Source organism: Protopterus annectens, chromosome 1.part0, assembly GCF_019279795.1.
Source record: "Protopterus annectens isolate FY-2018-M chromosome 1.part0, PAN1.0, whole genome shotgun sequence".
NCBI classification, from domain to species: Eukaryota; Metazoa; Chordata; order Ceratodontiformes; family Protopteridae; genus Protopterus; species Protopterus annectens.
Genome location: NC_056725.1, coordinates 1,276,551,537 through 1,276,576,468, shown reverse-complemented (window position 1 = coordinate 1,276,576,468; position 24,932 = coordinate 1,276,551,537). Strand labels below are relative to the sequence as shown.

The window sequence follows — 24,932 nt, the reverse complement described above, 5'->3', positions numbered from 1 at the left end:
GCTATATTTTAGACAGTAATAGTCTACTGATTCTTGGGGAGGTGGTAAATTTGGCAAGTGTATGGGGTTATCATTCATTACACAGCTTACTACTCCAGTTCACACATATATGTTATTTATTAGGTTATACAACTAAATATATTGATCAGAACAGTGATTTGACATGGAAATGGAATGTACTGCAGTGGGACTCGAACCAGGATTGACTGCTCGTGAGGCGAATGCTCTGCCCACTACAGTATTGCTGTGCTGCTTCATTTGCACATATCTTGCTTTTTATCCTTCTTTTGCTATTTAAGCTACATTAACCGTAGTTAAGCGATGGGCAAACCCGTGCACCTTTGGTTAAAACTTGTCTGTTTCATTAACAATACATATCTTTTTTATTTTTTTTTTATTCACTGTTGCTCTTATACATGTGGGGGGATGTTGCTGGTGGTATGCGTACATCTATGGGTGGTCTCGCTCATTGTTTACTACCTTTCTACAGTCCTTCATTGCAGGGGCGTGTATATTCTGAGTGCTCCACTCTCAGACATGGCCCCCTGAACTCGTACACGCTCTGTGTAAGCCTAGGAGCTCTGCCAGCGTGCCTTCATTACTGTGCATGGCGCGCTGCCGTCCTGCTCCTAAACAGGCGCTTCCGTGCAAGACTAAACTAGTCCTGCACGGGAGGTTAGTGAATCCGGGGGTCTGTTTAAGGTACCAAAGAAAGAAGCCTCACTGAGACTGGTTCTAAATCTTTCGTTTCCCATTCTGTTTGTGGAAATTCCAAAGTTCAAAATGCTATCCCTTCACAACCTGTTACCTCTTATTTAACCTGTTTGTTTTTTTTTTTTTTTTTTTTTTTTTTTTTTTGGTAACTGTAGATTTAAAAAGTGTTTATCATCATATTACTATAACCTCTAATTTCAAACATTCTTTAATGGTTTCTGTGTCTGGATTACACTAGCAGTTCTCTGTATTACCCGTTGGATTATCCACTGATCTAATGGTATTCACAAAGTGTCTATCTCCAGTAATAACTTATTGTAGATTACAACTTATTTACATTTTCCTTGTTTAAATAACATGCTTATATTTATAGAGTCTTTTTCAAAGTGTGAAGTATTTCTCACTTGGGTAAGAGATCTCCTTCACAGACTGGGCTTCCAGAACATTCAAAGTCTTGTTTGACTCCTTCCTATAGGATTGTATTCCTGGGTGGTTTTTTACATACTTCAGTTCAGAGAGATTTTCTTCCACAGGAAAATGTAGAGCTGTACATAGATATATTTCTGAATTTTTCTACTGAGTCCACAGCTTCAGCAAAAGAATTTCTCAGGATATTAGGATTCATAGCATCCATGATTCCTGTTACCAGACTCCACGTGAGAAAGATTAAGTGATACCTAAAATCAGTTTGGTCCCAACATCAACAATTCTGACTTTTAAAATTCTAGTTTTGGGATTTGCAAATAGGGAACTGCTTTGTTGGAAAGACCAGTTATACCTTCCATTTTCTCTTTAGCTTCAGCACACTCAGTAACTACAGGTGCCTCAGACTTTGCTTGGGGAGCTGTGTCTGTGGGGGTAGAAGTGCAAGGTCTTTAGAACAAAAATGACAGACCAAAACACATAAAAATAAAAGTGAAGCTGGCAGTCAACAATGCACTCAGCTGTCTCAATCATCTGTGGTCCTAGGGCCACAGACAAAACCATAGTGATGTGGTGCATAAACAAACAGAGTTATTCCAGATCTTTCCCTGTCTACATGTTATCCATGGCAGTCTTGGATATAGCAAATGTGTACAATCTTACTCTACAGGACTCTTACCTTCCATCAGAACAAAACACTGTGGCAGACAAGCTGAGAAAAGACCAGGACAGACTCTCATGAATGGAAATTAAATCAGAGGTCTTCCAGGATTTGATCCAGGTGTGGAGAGTACCTTAGACCAGTTTTGCCTCTGTTCACAACAAACAACTGCCAAAGTTCTTTTCCAGGACTCCTTGCAGTCAGGCCTGGGAAATAGAATCATTCACATTTCCTTGGATACAGATGTTCCTATATAATTTTCTACTTTTTCCAGGTCATTTTGTAATTTCAGAAGGACCCTACTAAGATCATTATGGAAATTCCCTTCTGGTTCAAGTAACAGTTGTCCTCCCTTTGTTTGGAAATTCCCAGTGGTAATTGCCACAATTTCCTCACAGGTTGGGCTACTCACACAAGTCAGGGTTATTTGATACACCCCAACTTGAAGAAACTTCAACTAACTGCCTGGATGATAGAGTTTTAATTCCTTTTTATGCATTTATTTTCTGAGGACATGCAACAGGTATTAAAGGAAACAAAGAAATCTGCTACAAGGAAATCATACATTAGTAAATGGAAAAGATTTTCTATTTGGTGGCAAAATTAGAACCAAGACCTTTTTGTAACGCTAGCACTTCTCTGGTTCTACAATATTTATGTGAGCCATTATCCTGTGGCCTTTCTTACTCCTCTGTCAAGGTTCATTTGTTGGTCATTTCAGCATAACTAACCATGGATCTCCCTCTTTCAAGGCATTCCTATGTCAAGATGCTTTTGAAAGGTTCAATTATTATCTCAGACAATTGATGGAGTGGCCGAGAGGATGGTTGTGACCATCCTGGATGACAGGAAGTTCCTTGATGATGCTGCCTTAGGGGAAGCATGGTCGAAAGAGGGAAGTTGCACTTGGACATAATCAATGAGCAAGGGAAATGGGGCATTGAGTAGGTAGGACATATAATAATCCCCTCTAGACAGAAATGGAGATGGCCAATCCCCCAGGATGCCCTTAGGATCCACAAGTGGCCAAAGCAATACCGGAGTAAATCTGGGAGGGTAAGGAGACAAGCTGCTAGACTCAGAGTAGATGTGTGGTCCCTAGGAGCTGGGCCTGTTGGGTGATGTTATGGGACTAAAATAAGTAATAATTAAAAAAAGATATTTTTGAAAGGAGTTCTGCATACCCATCCACCTAGAAAACAGATATAGCTTCTCTTAGGGATTTTAAATTTGTTTTGGGAAAATTAAATCTTGCTCCATTTGAACCAGCTCATCAGGTTGGTTTGAGGTTCTTAACAGTGTTGCTGATTGCTCTGACTTCTGCAAAAGTTGTAAGCTGAGTCAGCCTTGTTTTATTTTTCACAAGGATAAGGTTTCTTTAAGAACTAATCCTTTATTTATACCCAAAGTAGTATGTTGAGTTTACTTTAAGCAAAGCTATCCATCATCCTGACTTCTTTCCAGAACTTAGAAATGAGGTAGAAAGAATCCTTCATACTCTGGATGTCCACAGACCACTCAAGATACTACAGTGACAGAATTAAAACCTTCAAAAATTCTGATTAGTTATTAATTTCTTATGAAGGTAAGAAAAATGACAACCTGTGTCAAAGCAGACCTTTTCCAAATAGTTGCCTCATGCTATTGCCTTTTGTTATTCCCACTATAGTAAGTCTATTTCAGGGAGGGTCAAGGCAAATTCTGTTATGATCTTGGGGTCATTGGTGGCTTTTTGGAAAGAAGGGGACATTAGAAACATTATAGATGCAGCAACCTGGTCCTCTGTACATATATTTGTAAGGCACTACAAATTAAATTCCTTTTCCAGGCCTAGAACAGGCTTTGCTTGGACCATTCTCCAGGGACTTGTGGGCCCTCATCCTTCCTCCACACAGTCCTTATAAGCTATGGAATTCTGCCCTTGCAGCTAAAGCAACTGTTGCAGTGATCAGTGATGAACATAGTAGAGTTGTGTAAGGAAACTTACCATAACAGTGGAGGTTTGATCACTGCTGCACCAGCTGCTCCTTCCCTCTACCCTCCCCCCTTATTTTTTTGCATGCTTTTTATTTCCAGGGTAGGGCATTGGATTTCTCTTTCCTAGCAGTGACCTCTTTCAAGGCTGTAGCCTCTATCTTTCAGTTGTCATGAAAGCCCTGCAGGGCATGGCACCCAGGCCGATGATTTTCTACAACTCTGTTTGTGCTCTTAGTGGTCTGGGTACACAGAAGGTATCCTTAAGCCTTGGAAACTGAATGTCTGTTATATTCTGTGCAGGATATAACACACATAGCTAAGGGTGCTATAGATGTGTGATGGTAAGTTTACTTACACAACTGTACTTTCTGTGCCCTGAAGTTATTTTATTACTTTATTTGCTTTTGTTAACAGGGTTGGTCTTGCTGGGCAGAAAATAAATTTTAGCAGAGACCCAGGGAGAAAAGTTAAACACATAACATATAAAAAACATTATAGATGCACAAAGTTTGAAAGACTATAGCAATATTTATAGATCACGTAATAGAATATGGTAAATAGTATTTACATAATGTGTATGCTGCTTTGTTGTTAAGCTGTACATTATGGCTAACAAGGAACACAGTTATGCCATGACATTTAAAATCCGTGATTCTTTTGTGTGTTTGTAGTATGCAGTCAGTTATACAGTTTTAAGTAGTAGACAGTGGTAGTTTATGAAGGTTTAGCAGTATGATGAGGCTAATACTGAGAGAGTTAGCTTTTAGAAGTAGACAATGGTGATGTGTCAGTGAGGGATAAATTACTGGGCAGTGCTGGGAGGAGAGGAAAAAACTGCTGAATAAGAATAAAGAGAGAAAAGTAAAAAATTGTGTGTGCATGGAGGGGGGGGGATTATGGGGAGGAAAATAAAGATAGGGTGAAATATTATGTGGTTGGTGGCTTTAGAGGTCTGCAAAGGGAATGAAAGAAGAGGCAGAAATATGGGAGTATAGGGTAGGGATGGAAAGATGTGATGCTATAGGAAATAGGCTGAAAGAGAGTAGTCAATATAAAGAGTAAGGGGTTGCCCTGGTGAGGTGCATGAGCATAGCTATGTGTCAGGCAAGTGTTGCCTTTTGGTTTGAAATTGTGTAGTTTGTTGGTTTGCCTAAGGTGGGTTGGTAATTTGTTCTATATTTTGATACATAAGTGGAGTAGAAGGAGTCTCTAGCAAAGTTGTTGGATTTGCTGGTGTCTAGCAGTGGGATTAGATATTGGATTGTATGGCACGAGGTAGGGTATAGTTTTGCAGCATGTTACTCAGGGAGGGGCATTTGTCTGGGTTATATATGAGAGTACTGGCAGTGATTAATTGGGTGAAAACTAGGTATTGTGGTAGTTCTATCCAGTATAATTGCTTCAGAGCCAGGCAGTGCTGGTTCCTGTAGGGGAGGTTAGCAGCAAATTTTGCTACTTTATTGTAACAAGTGTCAAACTTGTTCAGTATTGTCATTTGCAAGTTAGAGAATATTGGTGAAGCATAAAGGAGAGCGGGTAGGGGGTAAGATGATGTTAAAATGGTTTAGTCATAAATTATTTCTTAACTTTACACTACATCAGGTAGTGCACAAAGTGTTGGGGTCTGAATGGAGAGATGATGGGGGTCCAAATGGAGAGATGATCAGTTAGTAAGCAAAGAGAGTAGTATTGTGGAAATTGAATTCATCCTCAAGTCTTGGTGAGTAGCTTCATGAGGTGGACCCTGTTTTTCACAAAATTTCACCAAGATGACACTGATATATGGACTGTATCTGTAATGCATATATCATGGACAGAATAGGTCAAAATTTAAAAAAAGATAGCTGGGTGTGCAAGACCCATGATATAAAAGTGCCCATTCCTGATAGGCACACTGGTGCCAGGACTAGAAAAAAATGACAGTGTAGAATCCTCAAAATACAGAAACATTCCTACAGTGGGGCCAGGCCCAGGAGGAGGATGGCCACCTGCTGTAGAAGGAAGTAGCAGTCCACAAAAACAGGCCAAAGAAGAGCAATTAAGACGATAAAGTGGACTATTGAGGATAAGAAAGAAATTATGTATTGTTACTATTATGCAAAAAGCCAAGAATTTCCAGACATAAAATATACAAACAGATTAAGAAAGAAATTAGAGGAAAGAAAAGTACTTCCACAAGAAAAACTGCCAGAAGCTTTAAATACAAATGTGTGGTCATTAATACAAGTTTGTGAAAAACAGTATATAGACCAAGAGACTTTAATCTGTTTGGAAAAAGAAGCATCTAAGGAAGTGCTAAAATATAAACAACAAAACATAGATATTGTTGAAAAGTATAAAAAAGAAATATGGACATGGGAAAGAAAGAGAGATTTAATATGATGCAGTATTTATGAAAAGGTGAAAGCCAAATTAATCAAAATAAAGAAGGCAGCTCCAAAGATATTCAAAGAGAAATATAAGCAAAGGCATCCAGACATGGAAAATTTCACAATAAAAAAATAATATCACAAAGAGGGAATGTAGAAAAGAAGGTTAGTAAAGTAAAAGTTAAAAAAATAGAAAATGAAGTTAATGAAGTGCCTGTGAGGTGAAGACCAGGAGACATCTGAAGAAGAAATATGGACATCTAAAAAAAAAAGAGATTTAATATGGTGCAATATCTATGCAAAGGATAAAACAAACCTAATCAATACAAAAGGGCAGCACCAAATATATTTAAAGAGAAATACAGCCAAAGGAATCCGGATATGGAAAACTTTACAATACAAAAATAAGAAGACAGAGGAAAAATAGAAAAGAAGATCAGCAATGGAGAAGTTAAAAAGTGGAAACTGAGGTTATGGAGTACCTGCGAAGTGAAGGATTCAATGTAGAAAATCTAATTCACAAAGCACCACAGCAGGATAGAGCCATGGACTTCCAAATTAAGGGAGAACCAGTGGAATGGAAAGCAATTGGTCAGGTGCCATATGAAGATATTTTGTAGCCTTCCACAGGAAGCTAGTATAAACATTCACTTGAAGCTGGACAGCAAGGGAAGGAATGGGAAACTATGGAAACTCTGATACAGTCAATGCTGAGGATTGATAGGCCAGTGAGTTCCCATATCACAGAGCAACGGATGGCACAGGATGAAATTGAAGAGAAGGTGCCACAGGAAGATGCAATACAACTTTCTATGGAATGCCCACAGGAAATGGAAAACAAAAAATGTGTCTTTAGTTTAGAAAAAAATGAGCTAAGAGAAGAGTTGCTTGATTTAATAGAAATAGATAAACATATTAAGATCAATGAAAGAAATAGACTACAGAAGGTCAATAAAACCCAAACAGTCAAAAGTTTGATAAAATAAATGAACACAGTAATTAGGACTGTCCATAAAGATCCATGCAATATAACAGAAATAAACAGGCTGTATTACTGTGCAGCTAAAATGAATAACTGATAAAAGTTCTACTACAAGAACACAGGCTAGTGAGGGAAAGGAAGGGGTGAAATTGAATACCATAATGGAAGTATCGAGTAGAGAAAACTGCAAAGCAATTAAGACAACAAGTATCACTGTTAGAAGAATATAGAAGAGGGAACAGATCAACAAAAATACTTAAAACATTAGACATGATGAAAGCAATGCACGGTATTAGAACATATCAGGCTCTATCATGCATTATCGCAAATAACAAACTAAAAATCTCAGCACAGATGGAAAAACTTAGAAGAGATGCAGATAAATATAAAGGAAAAGTACAAAATAAGTAATTTGTTGATGATCCAAAAAAGTAATGTAGAGAATTGGGAAAAAAGGTAAAAGGAATTTAAAGACCACCAAAAAAGAAGAAATTGATACTTTTTGGAGAAGTATATATGAAGATCCTGTGGAGCATAACAAATATGATAAATGGATAGAAGAAGTAAAAGAAAGAATAAGAAGTGTAAGGGTACAAAATATTTAATAGGATGAAGTAACAGCGAGAGATTGAAACAAAGTTAAGAAAAGCCTCTAATTGGAAAACCCCAGGCCCAGATGCACTACCTAACTTCTGGTTAAAAGTAGTAACATCTTTGCATGAAGATTTAGCCATGAGTAAGAACTATTTATATGCACACCCCAAACAGACACCAACCTGGCTAACAACAGGAAAAACAATGCTCCTACTTAAGAGTGGACCTGCAAGCTACCCTTAAAGTTATAGACCAATAACTTGCCTTCTGACAATGTATAAACTATACACTGGAATTGACGCTGACAGAGTTTACAGTCATTTAGAAGAAAACTCAATTATGGCAATAGAACAAAAGGGCAATAAAAGAAAGTCATATGGAACAAAGGATCATTTGTTGTTAAAGTCATACTGGAGAACTTTTAAAAGGGGAAGAATTTAAGTATGGCATGGATTGACTACAAAAAAGCATTTGATAGTATTCCACATTCATGAATAAAAGAGTGCTTAAAAATGTATAAGGTACACCCTACACTGATCGACTACATTGCAGTGACCATGAAACAGTGGCAGACCACTTTGCAATTACGCCATGATAAAGGATAAATTATTATTCCAGAGATAAAAATTCAAAGGGGAATGTTCCAAGGTGACTCTGTCAGCTCTGCTATTCTGTCTTAACCCATTAAGTTGTCTACTTAACAGCTTAGGCCATGGCTGCAATTTGGCTGCTAGAAAACAACAAAGTGTAAAGACTTCTCATCTTCTCTTTGCCAATGATTTAAAACTAACTGAAAGCACAACTGCAAGTTGTCAAAACTTTTTTCAGATAATCTAAGAATGTCACTTGGTCTTGATAAATGTAGAAAAGCAACCTTTAAAGCAGGAAAACTGCAGCACCAAGAAAACATCAGTTTGGGATAAGAACATGATATAAAAGAACTTGAGCAAGATGAAGTGTATAAATAGTTGGGAAGTGATGAAGGATCAAAAATAAAACATGAACAAATGCAAATAAAACTTAGTAAGGAATACTTTAGAAGACTTAAATTAATCCTGAAAACAGTGTTGACATTTAGGAACAATATCCAAGCTATAAACCAATTTGCTCTTCCTGTCCTAACTTACAGTTTTAGAGTGACTGATTGGCCCCAAAATGTGTTGGATAGATTAGATAGGAAAACAAGAAGGATGCTTCATGCTCAGCAAATGATTTATACAAATCAATGCCACAAACACTACTGTATAGACACAATATGAAGTGAATTGACCTTATCGCCACATGTACTTTTTATGCTCTAATACCAAGAATTACCTCATACAAGTCCTAAAATTCAACAATTGCTTCAATGTTGCAGCATGCTCATTTTATGTGACCAAAATGTGGAACAAATTTCCTGCTGACATTCATTTGCTCACTGATGCTGTACAGCACAGTAACAGAAATGTAAAGTATCCAGAGTCTCAGTCATTTTATGGTCCAAGTGAGAATAAGTATACAGGGAGTCAACCTCATTCATTCCTTCTGTCTGTAAGTGATGTCAAGTTTTTATCCCCAATCGCTCACTGATGCTGTAGAGTAACAGCGCTATAAACTGGCTTTCTATCCAGCATTAAACAGACTTAAACTTTCTTTACTAGGGTAAAACCCTGCCTTTTGCACTCTAACTTAGGACTTTCCGCAGTACAGCCTGCTGCTACCATGAAAATGCTGTATCATAAGACCAGTTAATGAACAGCGAGGAATCTAAATTAAGCTTTAGGTGGTACTGTAACAAAATTTCACACAAAAACAAACAAAAAAAATCTATGATCAAAAGATTCATTTTATATCTTATATTTTTCAGTATATTTTATTTCAGATGTGTGTGCAATTTGTACCTAAATGCAAATTATATTCTTTGTCTTATAAAGAACTTTCCTACTTAACTTACATTTCTGTTTTCTTTACAGTATGCTGTTTTGGCAATCATGGGTGCTTTTGTGCTACTGAAGAGAGAATCCTAAGAAGTTCACCATAGCTACTGGATTTTACATCATTGCTTATGAAACTGAGAAATAAAATTTAATATATTTATGACACATACATGTAAAACTATTTGAAGCTGTGCCTCGTTCTTTTTGCAATATATTTTTATTTTATCAAGTTTTATAACACCTGATTTGTATTAGCATCAGTTACAGAATCTTAAATGAAAATATGTGGACTGACCCTGGAATATAGATTTTTGTCATATCTCTTATACTGTTTGGACTGCACATTAGAAAAAAAAATCAGTTATAAAATCTGTTGCTGCTTTTTCTGCGTTATGGCATATTTTATACACTGTAAATCAGCCTGTTCATAATTTTTCAACTTCTAAAGCTTGTGAAGTCCCTTTTTAAGAAGACAAACCCAGGATTTCTTAATTTAAGAGGTCTGTTTAGTTGAACTACATCTGCATAACATCAGAGTTCTCGTCAATGAATCTTTCATGTAGAGCAACATTTCAAGTCACTTACCAGTAAAACTAAATATTTACCATATTCACTTTCAGTCTTGTTTCACAAGCAGTTTTGAACACAAACATGCTGTAATGTCAAATCAAACATCCCAAATTCCACTTCATAGAAAATATAGAAATTGATCAAATCAATATGATATCAAATTGGACTCAGGCATAGATATATATATTTTTTGCACGGTACCCAAACCTCAGTGTACTCCCCATGTACCCCCACATTCCAGCTACTTAAATATTATATCCCCAAACTTTGTATGACCTTGGTTAAGGCAGCAGCCCTTTGTTCCAAGGCTGCAAATGTTTTACATTTTAAGCAAAGAGATGTGGGAGTGCAGTCCAACACTGTAACATAAGTGACTGTGTCTAATTCAGCAGAATTTAGTTTGCATCACAAAACTGTGCTTTAATGAAGTTTGATTCAGCAAGGTATCATGTCTACTGTTTAAATGTATGTTATGATACCCTAGAACGTCTACTACTGAGGATGCCGAAAATGTTTTTGTATCTGTAAAAATATATTGTCATACCATCTGTAGCACTTTCTAGAGTAATAGTGCTAAACCACTGGGATCTGTGTCAGTTCATTGAAAAACCACATTGTCGAAACCCATATGGTCGAGATCATATAGTTGACAATGCAGTTATTCGAAAAGCTAATATAAAGCCACACAACACTCGACAACAACACAAACAATGTTTTTGATGGGAGCAAGCTCCTCTGTACCCCTTACATCCTCTGCTAATTATTTATACCAACTCCAAGATTGCACTACAGTGGAGAAAAGGGGAAATTCCCTGATTCCTACCATAGTGCAATGTCAAATTGTCGACTATATGGTCTCGACCATATGGGTTTCAACAATATGGTCCTTCAGTAAATTGAGATAGACCCAGCTACTGCAGGATCTTGAAGCATTAGAGTTGTGCATCATTTTTCATCTAACATTTGATATAGTTCAGATTATTTTTTAGACTTTTGTCTTGAGACTATGCATACAACAATTCTTCCATGTCTCCCATGAAGGGCTGTGCACTGCAGTCTGAGAAGTCTTCCAAACCAGCTTTAAGTTACAGTTTGACAGATCATGTTCAGTATGCCTAGACCTTGTAGTAGTAGTACTTTGTCTGTCTCTTGTGATTATCAAAGTTCACTCAGCATTTCCCCGGTAAAGTTAGAAGGCAGATGTTTGTGTTTGTATCTGTAGCTTCTTTATTTACAGCAATTCTTTGAATTGGGTCTTATTACAGTACATAAGATATTACACGGTGCCAGAATGAAACATATTTTTGTTGACTCTTGGACCTTCCTGTCTGTTCAGCATCTACTTTCTATTCTAGACAGCTGTTTTTCAGTAGATTTCTGAATTTATGTGTTGTTATAGATGATGGGGTCTTTTTCAAGTTGTGTTTACAGTTTTATAGTTAAAATTCATCTAAACTCTCTGATTTTATTTATTTTTTTCACAAGTATACCTTTAAAAGCCCAAGTCATGCTTTTAATTGCACAGCATTAGTTTTAAGGAATTTCAATGTATGTTTTCTGTCATCTACCTAATGTCTTTTGGTACCCTGTGGAAGAAATCTTCACTAGCATTACTATTTTTACTCAAAAATAGCTGCAGTTCATCTTCCAACATCCTTATAGCTGCATGGCAACTTGTCTGAGAGCTAGAAATTGTGGATCCAAAAGTTTTAAATATATTCCACTAAAAGTAGAATTGCTAACAAACCTAAAATAATTTGCTATGCAACTTCCCGAGATGTCACAGATAAAAAAAACTATAAAAGTATTTAATACTTTTTCTTAATAATTAAGGAAAAGACAGGTAAGCAATAATGAAAAGATCCAAGCAATAAAGGTTGACACCACTAACAAAAAAGTGTAACTGCACAGGACGAATATAGTATATAACATGTAAATAGTAGCAAACCCTGTGCAGAATTCACCCAGGCGGTCTTTCGAGTCACACCAGTTCACTTACGAAGGATATCCTTTCAGACTTTACAGTAGAAAGTCTCTTGAAGTTCCAGCACTCAATTGATAAAATAAATGTCTATTCAGACCTCAAGAAACTTATGAGTGTATAACAATATTCAAACTTCAGACGTGAAGTAAAACGCCAAGAAATTTTATTAAAACAAAGTGGTAAGCGCTTTCGCTATGCAGCTTTATCAAACCATCACAAATTAATTCTTGCAACAGATGATATATATAGAATATAAAATTAAGCTAATCAGCACCTCAATAATGCATTAGTCAATCAATCAACTACCTACATGAAAAGTACATAGAAACATACTTTCAATCAACTGAGACTATGAGAAAACACCAAAAGCTAACTTTATTTTATACTCAGGATGTAAAATTGATTAAAGATGTAGTATATAAACATTGGGATATTCTAACCACCAACCCTGAAATTAAGGAATTATTTGGAGAACATCCACAATTTATAAGAACAGAAAAAAATTACATAGACTGTTATGTTTTCCAGATTGTTCAAAAAATAACATAACTGACTATCATGGAACAGAACCATGTGGAAAATGTAACTTCTGTTTTTATTTATTAAACACTAATATGTTTGTGCATCCTAAAACTTCCAAGATTCATACTTTTAAAATTATTGCATCTTGTGATATGGAACACTTGTATACTTAGCCACCTGTATGGAATGTGCAGCATTTTACATCAGAAAAAACGACAGAAAACTGAAAAATAGAATTAGGGAGCATATATATCAGATTAGAATAAAATCTGAAATTAATGCACTTTCGAAACATGTATTACAGAATGGATCTACCCATTCTTTTAAATTTATGGTTATACAAACCAATATACCTAACCCATGAGGGGGGGATATAAGGAATCGTACAGAACAAATAGAAGCTGAGTGGATAATTAGGTTGCAAGCACATAACCCCCCTGGTTTGAATGAAAGAATACCTATAAAACCTATCCTTAAAAAAAGAAGAATTAAATATTAATGTATTGTTTAACTATATGTATATATAAAAACAAATGTCTTAAACACATTAATTTTTATGTATCTGATTTTCTCTGGTTTGTGATAATTAATTGAGAGAATTTTTTATGTATATACATTTTTATATATGTATATATATCTTAATCATATGCATTTTTTATCATTTTTTGAAAGTATGTTTCTATATACTTTTCATGTAGGTATTTTTATGTATTAGTGTTCTAAGTATATTTTTAAACTAGTAATTGATTGATTAATGCATTATTGAGGTGCTGATTAGCTTAATTTTATATTCTATATATATCATCTGTTGCAGGAATGAATTTGTGATGGTTTGATAAAGCTGCATAGCGAAAGCGCTTACCACTTTGTTTTAATAAAATTTCTTGGCGTTTTACTTCACGTCTGAAGTTTGAATATTGTTATACACTCATAAGCTTCTTGAAGTCTGAATAGACATTTATTTTATCAATTGAGTGCTGGAACTTTGAGAGACTTTCTATTGTAAAGTCTGAAAGGATATCCTTCGTAAGTGAACTGGCGTGACTCGAAAGACCGCCTGGGTGAATTCTGCACAGGGTTTGCTACTATTTACATGTTATAATAATGAAAAGATGGTTTCAAGTAAGCTGTGGGCCAAAGAAATTCTTCTATGTAATGCAGTCTTGTTTCTTAGCAGAAGTTAAGGTTTCCTGTTAACAGTGCAAGATATTACATGCATGTCTCACTAATGAACTAATAATATTAGATAGAAGTGTCTGTGGCATTTTGGATAAACATGTGTGTGGTAGACTGCCGGCAGAGTCTGAGCTAACACTAGGAAAAGTACTAGATGGGTTTAAGGTGAGTTAGTTATGGAATTTACAAGTACAAAAGAGTTGCATGAAAAATCTGAAGCATGTAAAATAGAAGGAGCATGATTTGATGTCAAAGAGAAGTTTCTTTCTTTTTGTTGTATGGCATACAGGTATAAATGTGTGGCTTTGACCTAGATGATCTAAGATTAGTAAGCAGCTTGAGAGCAACAAAAGCTGGACAGGGAAGGATGGAAGTGAGCAGATTACACCAACTTGCCCATCTTCAGGAGAGGAAGTGGATGAGAAAAAAGACATGTTTCATACTGACAAATGCAGCAAAATTGATAATGGTTTATACTGTGTTGATTCTATCACCATTGGTTTATCGCTGCATTTGGTTATATAGCTAGACATTTTAAATGATGTCTTCATAATACTTTAATAAAAAGATTTATACAAAATTGGTAATGGCATTGCAGGTAAATGTACATTAGTGCTCAGGAAACAAGCTTGCAGTTAGGGAAAAATGCCTTAACTAAAGCACATGGTTTGAATATTATATGTGAAGTTGTTCAATCTCTCCATTCATTCTTACACATGGGTCCAGAGCCGATCTATCAGTTCCGAGTTGGCCGCTTTACTAGCTGAAGATCTCAGAGTAGCTTAGGCCAGCTCCCTGTTCCAGATCTAGTTACTAGGTCGTTGGAGAGTTCAGTCCAGTTTGTGAAAAATTTTCTATCTTTATACCTTTGTAGCAAAGCTTTTTCTGGATAATTTATTGTTTATACTGTTTATTGGGCTAGTTAGCCTTTGTTTGCCTTAGTTTTCTGAGAGATTTGATGAGATTTCATCCTTTTAAGAGCGGCTGCTCTTAGGCCTTTGGCCGTGCCTTGGTTTAATAGTTCCCTATCCTGTTTAGCGTGTGCTTAGATAATTAAGAATAGTTTTCACTAGTAAGTGTGTATTTAGCTTGTTTGTTAGATAGCTTAAAAATTTAGAGTTACCTTAGCTTCTTACAGTTGTTAGAGTTTTATACAGTAGTTAGAGTTTGCGGTGTGTGTGTGTGTGTGGTGTGTGTGTGTGTATGTGTGTGCTGTTGTTAAACAGTATTTTTTCTTCGGATTAATGCATAATGTTGCTTCTTAGTATGGCTGACCAAAAGGAGAAGGAGAAATCAGGATTTAAAAGTGCCCAAAATGCGGGCAGAAAATGTCCATCATTGACGCCCATGTAAATTGTGTCTATTGCTTGAGCCAGTACACCTCCAAGAGGATTGCTCTGTCTGCCATTCCTTCAGTAGCCGGGTTTTGCTTGAAAGAAGAAGAAAGTTGGTGGATAGAGGATTATTGAAGCCAGATTTTCAGGAGTCCTTGGACAAGGCTGACCAGACCTCCAAGTCATCGAAGGGGTCGAAGTCCTCTAAAGCTTCCTCGGAGCCCAAGTCATTGGCTTCGAGCCTTACTGTGAAGGTGCAGTCATCGGCTCTGCAGTCTTCGGAGCCATGCACCAAGCCAATGTTTCAGAGCCGGTCCCCAGTCTTGGAGCCAGTCTCCAAAACCTTAAGATCTCCTATTCTTCAATCGGTGGCTTCTTCAATTCCTTCGACTCATTCTTCAAGGACCGTCTCTGATGTGAATGTGGACCGGGTGGTGCAAAGGCTTCTCGAGAACCCGGCATTGCCAAAATTATTATCGGCTTTGACCCAACCAGTTTTGGAGCCTAAGATCATCACACCTGCTGTGACTACTCCTCTTCTGAGCCAAACCGGGCCTTCAGAGTTGGGGGAAGAGGTTCTGATGATTGTGGAGCCTTTGAAGCCAAGGCCTGTTCCAGTGCCATCAGCTCCGTCAACCCTGACTTCTTCCGTACCATTTGAAGAGTCTGGGAGCTGACACTCTCTGGTCAGCTCTGGGGGGAGAGTCAAACCGATGCCGGTTCTGACCCTTCCTCTCAGAGCATCGGCACGGATGAGATCAGCTCCATCCTCTGGCTCAGAGCCCACTGTCTTGGCACCAGGGAGGTTGCCATCTTTTTTGGAACTGGCGGCTTCCTCGGGTCGGAGCAGTGGAGCCTTCAATGTTATGAGGAGGGTTGTGTCATCCAAGACACACACATCATCAGGGCTCTCCTCCTCCTGCCCTAAAGTGCCACATTCTCCCTCTACATCGCAGGTCCCTGTGAAGCGTTGCGACCCAGAGCCTCAGATCACCCCATCGGGTGACCCTTGTTCTACTGAGACCTCACCAGAAGCTCCCACTGATGAGGTTCCCAGGAAGAAACTTGGTAAGAGGAGGCATTTAGATTTCCCGCAGAAGTCCTTGACATCAGATACCGACTTAGAGGAGTCAGAAGGGTCCCCATGGTCCCCCTCGGAGGATATCTCCTTTGCTGATATCCTGGAAGTCCTTAAGCAGAGGGGTGACTGGCAGTTCATTAGCCCTACTGAGGATGAGTCAGTGCTCCTGAAGGCCTTTGGGTCTCAACCTTCCACCTCCTGGGTGACTCCACCCTTCGACGAACTAATGGAATTGGTTGCTTGAAGGGCATGGGAGTCTCCTGATACTATGGAACCAGTCCCCTGGAGGCCCGGCAAGTTTATCACCTCCCCTCAAGACAAGATTTTCCTCATTAAGGGAGTTCTGTTGATGCCATGGTGGTGGCGGCAGCCACCAAGAAAGAGATGTCTGAAACCTCTTCTACTGTCCATCCTCCTAATAGGGATTCCAGGATGATGGACAGGTACAGGAAATGCATCTTTAGTTCTGCAACCTTTGCTATGCAATCGCTTAACTACTTGACTCATTTCACCCATCTTCAAAGAGATCTCCTAAAAGAGCTCAGAGATACTCTGCAGGGTAGTACAAATGGAGGTGTCTCTGAGAAGGTGACAGCCCAGCTTAATACCCTGAATTCCATAGTTAACTTGTCCATGCAGCTCATTTCCTTTGCAGCCGATGGTTCGAATCGGGCAGCCGGTTCAGCAATAGCTCTTCAGAGACATTCCTGTATGCGCTTATGCTCCTTTGCGAAAGCCTTCAAGTCTTCCTTTGTCAGCACCTCATTTGATGGCTCATCTCTTTTCGGGCCCAAAGTCAAGGAGACTCTCACTCGGTGTGAGCAAGATGGAAAGACTCTATCTGCCATAGGAGTCCGTTTTTCCAACCCTACCAGACCATACCCCAAAGGGTAGAAAGGTGGAAAAATGTGGTTCCGGAAGTCCCAAGGAGCTTTCCAGAACACACGTAGTGAACCCCCCTCTAGGGGCAGAGGAGGGGGTAATAATGGAAGACGCCACCCCGGCAGCAGAGGGGTCTGCAGAACCAGGGTGACAGGGATCAGTTCTTTGGTAAGCCCTATCAGCGCTCCTGAAAGGAGGCCCAACTGTCCTACTCTGGAGGCAGTCGGGGGTTGTTTGGCTTTGTATCCAGATGCCTGACTAAGAATTACAAGAGATTCTTGGGTACAAAGCATCGTTACCAGAGGTTACATCATCCCATTCTTAGAAACCTCACCTATTCGGAAGAAAATCCCATATGTTCAACCCAGTCTCAGGGATCAAGCAGCCATAGAAATCCAGAGGCTGCAGGAAAAAAAGAGTCATCCAGCCAGTCCCAGCAGATCAGATAGGATCCGGAACTTAATCCAGATTCTTTTTAGTTCCAAAGAAGACAGGGGACTGGAGGCCCATCTTGGATCTCAGCAGACTCAACATATTTGTAAAAAAGGAGAAGTTCCGGATGGTCACGCTTCAGTTTATTCTCCCATTCCTCGGAATGGGCGATTGGATGTGCACTATAGATCTCAAGGATGCATACTGCCATATCGAAATGGCCAGAGCATCCAGAGATCATCTGCATTTCTGGCTGGGAGCCAGTCACTACTAATTTCGAGCACTGCCCTGTGGACTCACAACAGCCCCCAGAGTGTTTACCAAATGCATGGTAGTGGTTATGGCTCATCTGAGGCATCTAGGATTCAGAGTGTTTCCGTATCTGGATGACTGGCGCCTTACCACCATCTCCAGGCATCAACTAATTCTGTCCAGGGATCACACTCTCAGTCTCTGCTCTCAGTTAGCCATCACTATAAATTTTGAAAAGTCTGGGTTGTCGTCATCGCAGCATATCTCCTTTATGGGAGCAGAACTAGACACTACCACCACCACAGTAAAATTGCCCCTGGACAGAATAGCCACTCTTCAAAACCAGGTCTCAGACATTTTGCAGAGAAAAAAAGTACCGGCCTCTCAAGTACTGAAACTACTAGGTACCATGGCAGCTACGCTCATAGCAGTTCCTCTGGGATGTATGCACATGAGGATTCTTCAATGGTTACTCTTCACCCAGTGGTCTTACCAACAACTTCCAATGTCATTGTTAATCATGATTACAGACTCTTGCAAGAAGGATCTTCGCTGGTGGTTGACCAGCTACCAAGTTACAGTGGGTTGACCATTTGTTTCTCCCCGCCATCAGCCATGGTGACCACAGACACTTCTCTAATAGGGAGGCAGAGTGTTTCAGGGAAGAAAAGCGCAAGGGACCTGGTCGGAGACAGAGTCACAGTTGCACATCAGTGTTCTGGAGCTGAGAGTGGTGCTTTTGGAGTTGCAGCACTTCCACTACTCTCTTCCTCTAGGGACGATTGCGATACAGACAGACAACATGTCTGTGGTCTGGTACATCAACAAGCAAGGGGGAACCAAGTCTTACCCTCTGTGTTGAGAGTCCTTGAGAATTTGTCAGTAGGCGGTATCCACCAGGCACTTTCTGATAGCAACACATATCTGGGGGAAATCCAACGTGATAGCAGACAAACTGAGCAGAGCCATTATGTTACCACACAAGTGGTCTCTCAAAGATGAAGTTGCGGAGATGATTTTCCACAGATGGGGCCAGTCTTGCTGCGACCTGTTTGCATCACCTATGAATGCCAAATGCAGAAACTACTTTGCCCTGAATCTCCCTCTGGGGGACAGCCCAAGGGATTCACTCATACACAATTGGCCACCGGGACTCCTATATGCCTATCCACCTATACCCCTGATTCCGAAATTCTTACAGAAAGTCAAAAGCTTGGGAAGGACTGTAATCTTAATAGCTCCTTTTTGGCCTCAACAAATTTGGTTCCCCTTCCTTTGACTCTATCAACTGGAGGAACCTTGGATTCTGGACCCAGTCCCAGACCTGCTGACACATTCGTCAGGGGCCCTCCATCCCTCCCTTTGTTGCCTCAGACTGACAGCTTGGCTGCTGCAATTCCCAACCTAGCCAGGTCACACAGATTTTCTTCTGATGTACAGCATATTCTTGTATCTTCGCATAAAGCTTCCAGTAGAAAGCTACATGCTAGTAAATGGAAGCAATTTGCTTTTTGGGCCTCCCAGAATAACATTGATCTTTATGTTGCCCCAATTGCTAGTATCCTGGAATTCCTATCTAAGCTTTTTCATGAAGGTGTTGCAGCTGCCACTATTAGAGTTCAACTGGCTGCAATTTCGAATTTTCACCTCGGAGCTGAAGCTTCTAATGTGATGTCTCACAGATTATGTAGGGCCTTCCTGAAGGGTACCATTCACCTTAGGCCACCTGTTAGACAACCTTTTACTCCCTGGAATCTAAATTTTGTGCTGTCATGGATTATTCTTTTCCCCTTTGAGCCTGCATCATCCTGCCATTTGAAGTTTCTTTCTTGGAAAACTATTTTCTTGGTGGCCATTACCTCAGCACATAGAGTGTTTGAGCTTCAAGCCCTTTCTATCAACCCCCATATTTGGTGTTTCACCCTGGCAGAGTATTACTGAAGACTAATCTGTCATTCCTTCCAAAGGTGTATTCCGAGACTAACCTGAATCAAACTATCGAACTTCCAACCTTTTTCAGTAACCATTCTAGTAAGTTGGAGTATATGTTGCATAAACTTGATGTCCACAGACAATTGAGATTCTATTTGGATAGGACAAAGAAATTTAGAAGATCTGACCAACTCTTTGTCTCTCATGCTGACACTAAGAAAGGATTACCAGTCTCTAAAGTTACCCTTTCCATATGGTTACCTGACTGCATTAAGTTTATATACTCTTCAGCAAACCAACCATTAGAGCATGGCGTGAAAGTGCATTCCACTAGAGCTGTTTCCACTTCTTCTGCTTATGCGGCTTGATTGCCTTTGGACACTATATGTGCAGCTGCCACTTGGTCTAAGCTGTATACCTTTATCACTCATTGCAAAGTGGACAGGGCCTCCTTTGTTTCCAATGTCCTCAGGAATATACTCTCTTGAGCCACCCAGGATTAGGGTGCTCGGGATGCTACCCATGTGTAAGAATGAATGGCGAGATTGAACAACTTCACATAAAGAATTTATGTACTTACCATAACGTTCCATGTGAGTTGTTCATCTTGCCTTCATTCTTACATTCCCACCTGCCTTTCCCCCTCCTGGGTCTCAAAGAATGAGTAGACTTGGGGTCTAGTGGTCTTGTTCTGGGACTTCTTACTCCAGTTGGAGTATTTGTTAGGTTATATCTGTTTCATGCTGGGTTCAGCAAACTAGATCTGAGGTTGGACAGAGAGCATCATGGGATAGGGACCTGGCCTCAAGCTACTCTGAGATCTTCAGCTAGATCGGCTCCGAACCCATGTGTAAGAATGAAGGTGAGATGAACAACTCACTTGGAACGTTAAGTACACAACTTTTTTATCATACTCTAGATACAAGAATTCAAAAAGGCACTACAAGGCTATTAATTAAAATGTAGACTATGTGAGGTTTTAATCATTTTTGCCAAGATGTGTAAACACAGAAGTAAAAAACAAAAATCACATGCCATTAAAGCTGATGAGAGACATAAAGGTGATGTGTTCATGGTAGGAGTTCATATGCAAAAATACCGCTGTTTGAATATTGCTAATAGCAGTGATAGAGCCTGCTGTTTACAAACATTAAGCAGACCTGGCAGAAATATTATTTTTAAGCTGGGTGCAGAAAATGAATGTTACATCATTTCTAAAAGTGTACTAAAAAGCTCAAGATATTTACGTTTTTCTGTGATTCTGAGTATACCAAGCTTAATTATTCACGTCAAAATCTGAACTATGAGGTATGTTATGCAGCTGTGTTAATATAAGCAGAGAATGCTTAAAATTTTGTTTCAGACTGCTCCTGTTCAAATTGTTGCTAATCAGCTGAGCATGCATGGTTGAATTACTCGCAAAAAAAAAAAAAATCTGTGATCAAAAGATTCATTGTGTTCAGATGTGTAGCATCTTTGAAGTAGGAGAAGAAAATGCACATACTGATAAGTCTCACGAGCACGTTAAAATTTCAAATAAGCAGTTGTGTAAAGTGAATGCTTCAAGCAGCAAAACAAATGACTTATCTGTAAGGTAGCTGAAAGAGGCACTAGTCACACAAAATGAAGCACAAGCATTACTAGTAGTAGTGACAAAGTCAAGAGTAATGTGCACAATGAAACTGTGTGTCAATATCAACATAAAGATTCTTGTCATTATGAGGTTCATGCGTTGTGTCTTGTGATAAAGTATAGATTCAGGCTAATAATGTGAAGAAAACTGGTGGAGAGCTGTTGAACTTGAGCTAATTCTCCATACTGAATCCTTAGAAGTCATAAACAGTTCAGTTACTATATTCAAGACTGTTAATTTATTTCACAGCTTAGATTGTCTTCCTGGAGAATATCGTCTTACACTTTCTCCGAAAGGTGTTTCTATAGTACATGCTCCAAGAAGAGTTTTAAATGTCCTAAGAGACAGAAGAGAGCAAAAGTGCAACAGAATGGGACCTCCATGTATTATTTCCAGATGAACTGGACCTGCAGAATGGAGTATAGTAAAGGAAGACAAAATAAGAATTGGCATTGATCTACACAGTTTAAATAAGTGGTTTAAAAAGAGAACATTGCCCACTGCAGGGTCTCATAAATGGTCTCAGTCATGTCTAATGTTAAATATTTTTCATTGTTGAGCACAGTTCAAGATTTTTGTCAAATAAAACTTAATGATAATATTGCAGAGTTGTGTACTTCTGAGACATCTTTATGTGTGGATCTTTATGTAACCATATATTTATGATACATCATGTTTAAATGATATACAGATGTTTTTAATGTTTTTAATGTTACATTTGTTATATGTTATATATTTTTTCTTTATATGCATATTATATGTTTTTTATTAGTTTTTTCTGTGTTTTTAAATGTATTTTAAGTGGTATACCTTTAAAGGTTTTGGCGCCATTTTTAATTACAAGGGTATATAAATTTGTTTGGTATGGATTTGTATGGTTCTGATGAAGACTAGTTTTACTAGTTGAAAGCGCTTAACCGAGTGTAATAAACAGTTATCCTGTGTACGAGGTTTGCTGATTTTCTTAGTTCCTACTATTGGTTATCAGTTGCTGTTTCGAGTATTGCTAGGAGTTTGTTGTTATGGAGGAGCAGAAGGAAGTCAGCGGTCCTTTATTGTCACGGGAGGAATATGTACTGCTACGTGCTGAGGTTTCGGAAGTTCAGAGCGAACTGAAAAGACTTATTGATTTAGTTACAGGGTTGGTAACTAACCATGTTATTCATAGTAAACCTACTACGCACAATAGCCCCATCCGGGGTTTAGTAACTGAACAGTTGTTACACGAGGAGGAAGCGGACAGGAGTAGTGAAGTTGTTAATGATGTACGGAGGAAGTTGCCTATAACTACGGAGGCTTATAAAAGGGTTCGTGGAAGCAAGTCGCAATCTTCACCAGCGAAAGGGTCGTCTAATAAATCACCGGGAAATTCTTCCGCTGATTCAGCGGCTTTTGGATGTGTTATGATAAGGGCGAAAAGCAAGCGGAGCAAGCAGCAGCTATGTACACCGGAAAGGGGCTTCCCGGTTGTTTTGTGTAACACGGTTACATCTTGTCCCGGTGCTCCAGCAACTATTGATTTACCAGATATGGACGGTTCATCACCTAAAGATGTAGGACTATGGTCAATTGTGGATGGAGGAGAAAAAAATGTTTTCGACCCCTTGCCCATTACACCGGCACAAGACTTTACATTTGACTTCAGTATCAATAGGGCACGTAGGGAAGCTGAACGAAACGGGGCAAGACCAAAAACTGTTACAACATCTATGGAAGTAGTCCAGAAACATCGCGATTGCACACGAAGTAAAAAAGGTACTGTTTCATATAAAAACTCTAGTCCTCAGCATCAATCTAAGCTTTTTTATAAAAGCAATGTTCATAATATGAAAGGGCCTCAACAAGTGTTGGTAGCGGATGTAAACAATGAAAGGGAATTAATGGAGCGGTTTTTATACGAGCAGTATAATGATTTTGGTACCAAAAACAAGGCTCCTGTTAAGAATTCAAATGAGTTTTGTACTACTACTATTAAAGACACTATTTTTGAATTTGGGAAGAAACTTTTTGCCTACAAGAATTGTAAAATGGATATAGATTACTTAAACTGTTGTTTGGAGAATAAGGTCGTTCCCAAAGGGATTCGCTTTTTTAAATTACCATTGGGTATTGTGTATACTGATTCTGTTAAAAGTGAATTTAATGAACTGTTTGACAGTTTTGGGGGATTATTTATGCAACTACTTATAAAACATCATAAGGATAAATGCATTTTGTTGGGAGAACAACTTGAAAACATGTATGAGATTATTGTTGGTGATGTTGAATATGATATATGGAGGGACATGTTTAAGAACCAGTTCACTGTGGCCGACAGCAAAGTTAGAAATATTTTTGATAGAAAAAGTAAAAAGTTCGATAGAGACTTGAATTTATACAAAACAGAACAGGTGTATGTTTGGCCTAAGCATCAGGACAAAATGAAGTTTAATGAACGAGGACAGGGTAGGGTAAATTCAAGATACCCAGCTCGGGATTTTCAGAGGGATCAATCCCCATTCAATCAATATCCCGACCGGCACAGTCGTCCACACAGGAGGTAGATAAAGTTGTTTGCTCCCATGTCAGTGGTTGTAATGAGGAAGGGTCTCTTCACTCTCAAGCAGTATTTACATCCCCTAATAAGGTTAATGACACGCCAGAGATCACTACGACGAACACCAGTGTCCAGCCCCCTGGGCCTGCATGTGTTTTTCATTCTTATGATGGCTTTAGTGTCTACAACTACACTGACATGGAGGTAAATGGGTATTTCATCCAAGTTATGAGCAAGGGTATGAAATTTATCCCTACGGTACGTAGCAACATAGTGGACAACATCAAACAAATCAAATTCTACTGCCGGGATTTAAATTTAGCAGTCCAGTTCGACAACCAGGTGATTTCGGAGGGTGACAATATGGGCAAAATGTTGAAGAAGAAAAGTGCATTTATTCCGGTAGCCCATCCGGGTATAGCAAATTTTGAAAAATTGGTTTGTCAAGATCTGTATAGGGTGCACAGGGATATTTTCAAACCTCAGTCCCTGTACCCTACAAGTCAGAATAATCTTACCCAGGCTGAGAGAGATTGTTTGAAGCAAATTGTCCACAATAGGGACGTCCGCATTATGAAACCTGATAAGGGCGGAGGGATAGTCCTTTTTCCAACAGATGATTATGTGGCTAGGATACATGATATTTTACAACAGACAGAGGTATATGAGACAGTCTCCCTCAACCAAATCAATATAGGACATCATCGTATAGATTTGGTTATAGAGGAATATCTCATTGATGGTAGAATTACTAACGAGACCTACACATATCTGAAGAATGACCATCCGGTTTTGGCGAAGATCGTTGGGATTCCCAAAATCCACAAATCTGTGGACAACCCACCGTTTAGACCTATAATTTCTGGGTCTAGGTCTAAAACTTTTAAGGTGGGTAAATGGATTGACCATCAGCTCAAGCACATCTATGGAGCTATTCCACAGATTTTGAAGGATTCTTGGAG

General features: G+C 38.9%; 1 protein-coding gene across 1 annotated transcript in view; it reads left to right on the top strand.

The window, feature by feature from the left end:
- The window catches only part of SEC11C (SEC11 homolog C, signal peptidase complex subunit), a 353,173-nt gene extending 343,155 nt beyond the window's left edge, over nt 1-10,018 (top strand). The window contains exon 6 of the mRNA XM_044066158.1: nt 9,673-10,018. Coding sequence (XP_043922093.1) covers nt 9,673-9,726 — 54 coding nt within the window. The 3' untranslated portion in view covers nt 9,727-10,018. The remainder of the gene's footprint in view (nt 1-9,672) is intronic.
- The last annotated feature ends 14,914 nt before the right edge of the window (nt 10,019-24,932 follow it).